Raw genomic sequence first — 4593 nt, 5'->3', positions numbered from 1 at the left:
AGTAGGTAGAGAGGCAGGCAGAGAGAGAGAGGAGGAAGCAGGCTCCCCGCTGAGCAGAGAGCCCGATGCACTCCTAGTCTTCATTTCCTAAATAAGTGAGAATACTCCTATGTTTCACTGTAATAGATACTCACGTTTGATGATAAGGTTAATTCAGTAGAATTTTCAGAGAAGGGATTGTGGATTTCTTTACAAATGGTTCAACTAAATAATGATGGCCCTTAAGTAATAAAATTTTACTTCAAAAACACACATTTTAAAGTTTATATAATATCAACCAATCTTTTAAAAAAAGGGAAGGGGACGCCTGGGTGGCTCAGTGGGTTAAGCCTCTGCCTTCGGCTCAGGTCATGATGCCAGGGTTCTGGGATCCAGTCCCCCATCAGGCTCTCTGCTCAGCGGGGAGCCTGCTTCCCATTCTCTCTCTGCCTGCCTCTCTGCCTACTTGTGATCTCTCTCTGTCAAATAAATAAGTGAAATCTTAAAAAAAAAAAAAATCAACCAACAGAGGATAAATATTTAAAAGCTGAAGTTTCAGAGCTAAAATTGATTTTAGGAGCATAGTAATCTAGTGCTCTCATTTGCAGGTGTGGGAACTGAGGCTCCCAGAGGTCACAGGATTTGTCCAATCAACTAGTTTACATTAGATAAGCTCCTATCTCCTACCCTCACCCCAAGGCGGTATACTTCAGTAGCTATTAGTACCCACCCTGAGGGCTCTCCCTGTGGGTTTGGAAGGAGCTCTGCTTTTGTTTGACCAGAGTTCCGAAAAAGAGCTCTCCAGAAACTGCCCCAGCAGCTTAAAGGGAAATTTTAAAAAATGCTATGTGTTAATACTTCTCTCCCTCAGTTTTGTTTTTCTTCCTCAAAATTTGGATGAGTATACAAAGGGCTTATCAAAAGGTAGCAGCCGGGGCGCCTGGGTGGCTCAGTGGGTTAAAGCCTCTGCCTTCGGCTCAGGTCGTGATCCCAGAGTCCTGGGATCGAGCCCCGCATCGGGCTCTCTGCTTGTCAGGGAGCCTGCTTCCCCTCCTCTCTCTCTGCCTGCCTCTCTACCTACTTGTGATCTCTGTCTGTCAAATAAATAAAAAAAAATTAAAAAATTAAAAAAAAAAAAGGTAGCAGCCAATACCACTTATACTGAAAGGGGGGGAAATAGTAATGAATTCACAGTTAACAAGGCCCTTCTTAGTCCTTTCTTTCATCCACTGCAGTTAGTGAAGTTATTAACAAGTTGGTAACATTAACTGTATGGTGGGAGTATTCTACTTCAAGGGTTTATTTCAAAATACGGACAAGGGCATAAAATAGTTGATGATAATACAGCAGCAACACCTACTACCATTTAATGAAAGTCTGTTATACGTGCCAAGAACCTTGAATGGTGCCTTGCAAAAGAAGTCTTATTTAATCGTATCTCAGTTTCAAAGATAAGGAAGCTGGGGTTCAAAAGGTTAAGTATCTTTTCCAAGATCATACAAAAGACAGCCCAGACTGTGTAAGAAACCATGAAGATGTGTGCTTACAGCTCTGGAACCATACAGTGCCTTGGTTGAAAGCCCCCCTCTGCTAGTAACTGGCTGGATTAATCTGTGCAAGTGCTTTAATTTCATCACCTATAAAATGGGTATAATAATAGTACCCACCTCATAGGGGTGCTGTTGTGAAGATTCAATGAGTTAATATATGTAATGCAGTTAAGAGAGTGCCTAGTATCTGGTAAGCCCTATATATTAGCTGTTATTACTAATACTGGCACCAGCATTCAAACCCTGATCTGCCCAATCCCACGGCTCCTTTTTTTCATTGTGCTGCAGAAATTGTACTACGGCAGGTGCCTGGCCGCCTCAGTCCGTAGACTGCAAAACTCTCAGATCTCCAGGTCATCAGTTCAAGCCCCACTTTGGGTGCGGAACCTACTTAAAAAGAAAAAAGAAAGAAAGAAATTCTACTACAGGCAACATATGAGCGGCACTGAGCCAGCTGTCTCCACCTCCCAATTCACGTGTTGACATTCTTCACCTATTATTTCTTTTGTATGTTCCAAACTTTAATATTTGTGGCCCATTTCAAAGCTGACAGATGTCTTTCTTTTGGTAAATAACCAGACATGGAATATATAAAATGAAAAATTCTAGCAACTGATTGCCTTAAGTCACCTTCACACTGCAGAGATATTAGTAAACAGCTAACTTAAAATTACTCTGGGACAAAAAAATATCTTCCACCAAGAATAAGACACTTAACTGTGCATAGATACATTCACTGTATTAAACTGCAGTATATGAAACAAAGAAGAGCTGTGGTATAATACTAGGGACATATTCAACATTTACATGTCTGGGGCACTTTCTCACTGACTTGTAAGACTTATTTTCATTTGCCCCTAGAACGAGAACTATAGAAGTGTGCACTTGGAAAGCATGCCACACAATAAATTCATTCACTCATTAAACAAATATTTAGACTGCCTATGCAGGAGTACCTGGAACAGTGCTTGCGTCAGGATTACAGTAGTTAAACAAAGAACACCCTCTCCTATGAAGTTTATAATGCAGCACGGGTACAGACTAAGCAAATGTATAGTGTGGCATTCTGTTCTCTTAATTTTAAAACCTTCTGCAACCTCCTACCAAAAAAAAGAAAAAAGGAAATATTAAAACAAGGAAATAGACGTCTAACAATTTCAAAATACAACTTTTCTCCAAGTTGTTACTTATTTCAAATGTGTTCTCTAAAATCATATACATGTACTCTTTCAGTTCTGACCTACCCAGCCTCTGTAAACTCGTTTATGATAAACACCATATAAGACTGTCAATAATATAATAACTACCCAACCTAAAACAAAGGGTTATTTCATTCAAGAAAATGTTTAGTCTATTACCCAGTGAGGCATAAAAATCTATTAAACCTGGGTGTCTCCACCTCCCCAAACCTGTTGTGTGGACCCTCTAAAGAGTTTAGAGAGTCTAACCAAACTACTTTATTGCACATTAACTAAGAGCAGATCAAGAGGGGCCGGCCTTGTGTGATCCAGAGTCTAAATTATTAGCAAAACCCATGACCGAAGGACTTGTACTAGGGCCCAAGAGGCTGGGTGCTGGAGTCCAAGACAAGGCTTCCTAGTCAGAGGAAGGGGCCCTAGCCTCAGCTGATCTCGAGATAGGGAAGAATGTCTGCAGCTGCCAACACATCTCTCACATCCCTGTGTACACATCTACCAGGAGAGCCTCTACAGGATAACTGGTGTTGTTCCCAATAACAGAGCAGAAGTGAAAAAAAAAAAATCCCTTTTACAACTAAGTCTTTAAATTTGGAGCCAGTACCCTGTCCTCACTTCAAATTCACGTACAAAGAAACATACACCCATTGGAGAAAGTTTTGAATTCCGGAAAGAAACCAGATTATGAAGACAAAGTGCCTTTGTCAAAAGCGAGAAGATCAGGAGGGTGACAACAGAGACGAAAAAAAAAACCTGTAAGAGGGGAAAGAAATGAGAATTTTGGAGAATTTAGGAATGGGAAAAGACACCGACTCTGGGTTCTGGGAGGCGGCTTCGTGGAGAAGGACAGGCCTGAGGGAGAAAACCAAACGATTTGGGGAGCCGGAAGAAAACACCTGGAGGCAAAGGGAACTGGCTGAACGAGCGCCTATCCCTCAAACCGTCGGGAGGACCAGATCTGGATCCCAGATGTGAAACCAGAGCTCGGGGGGATCTGAGTTCTAGGAATTCGGGGCGGGGGGGGGGGGGGGGTGGATGCAGGCTCTGGGACTTGTCCCCGCAGCTGCAGCGAGGATGAGGCAAGCACGCCTGGGCTCGCAGCGCCGCGGGGCTCTAATGGGCAGGGGCTTGGGGCGCCGCGGAGTCGTACTGGTCCAGGGCGTCCCGGCCGGGGCACCCGCACCGCTACTCACCTCTCCGAACTGGAAGGCAGAGACGATGGTGACCACGACGCCCACGAAACAGACGTAGAGCCCATACCTGTGGGATAGACAGGTATAGGTCTGTCTCTGTAAGAGCTTAAGCAGCATCAGGCCTCCGCCGCGCCGCGCCACGCCACGCCCAGAGCAGCCACAGCCGCCGCGCCTCAGCGAGCCGCCATTCAGCGGCCCCTGACCGGCCGCCGCGCTCAGGTCATAAGAGGCGGCCGCCAAGCATTGCTACTCCGAGGATCGACGCCCGCTCGGCTCCGCGCCGCGGCCGCCGCTTCCGGGAGCCGGGAGCCCACGCCCTCGGCGCGGCGGAGGCGGACCCGCGGCCCGCGAGGTGGCGGGCACCGCCCCGGTTGGGCCCTGTGAGAGTCGGCGGCGACGGTGGCAGTGGGGCAGCCAGCGCCATCTGGCGGGCGGAGGGGAGGAGGAGCGGAGGGGAGGAGGAGCGGAGGGCAGGCGCGTGCCCTTCCCATCCGCGCGTGCGCGGCGGCCTCTCGCTTCGGCCGAGATCTGCCCAGTGAGTTGGGGGCGCACTGGGAGCGCACCCGACCTTGGAAGGTCGCTGTGCCACAGATGGCGTTATGAGTACTTGTGTGCACAAAACTGTTTATGCATTTACAGTAAATGAAAAATTGTGGTAAATCATTTTTTTCATTG

The 4593-nt window shown here is 46.6% G+C and overlaps 1 protein-coding gene across 3 annotated transcripts in view; it reads right to left on the bottom strand.

Annotated features, from left to right (window-relative positions):
• Positions 1-4131, bottom strand: part of LOC111142162 (N-acetylglucosamine-1-phosphate transferase alpha and beta subunits) — an 87569-nt gene extending 83438 nt beyond the window's left edge. For 2 of the 3 annotated variants that reach the window (XR_002640244.1, XM_022495156.1), the window contains exon 1: positions 3919-4131. Coding sequence is in view for 1 of the 3 variants with exons in the window: in XM_022495156.1 (XP_022350864.1) it covers positions 3919-4035 (117 nt within the window). In the remaining 2 variants the exon portion in view is untranslated. The remainder of the gene's footprint in view (positions 1-3918) is intronic. The other variant, XM_022495157.1, reaches the window with a different exon arrangement.
• Between the last annotated feature and the right edge of the window lie 462 nt (positions 4132-4593).

Source organism: Enhydra lutris, unplaced genomic scaffold (genome assembly GCF_002288905.1).
Source record: "Enhydra lutris kenyoni isolate GAN:26980312 unplaced genomic scaffold, ASM228890v2 scaffoldscaffold7, whole genome shotgun sequence".
NCBI lineage: Eukaryota > Metazoa > Chordata > Mammalia > Carnivora > Mustelidae > Enhydra > Enhydra lutris.
This window is presented reverse-complemented; position numbering and strand designations above follow the sequence as displayed.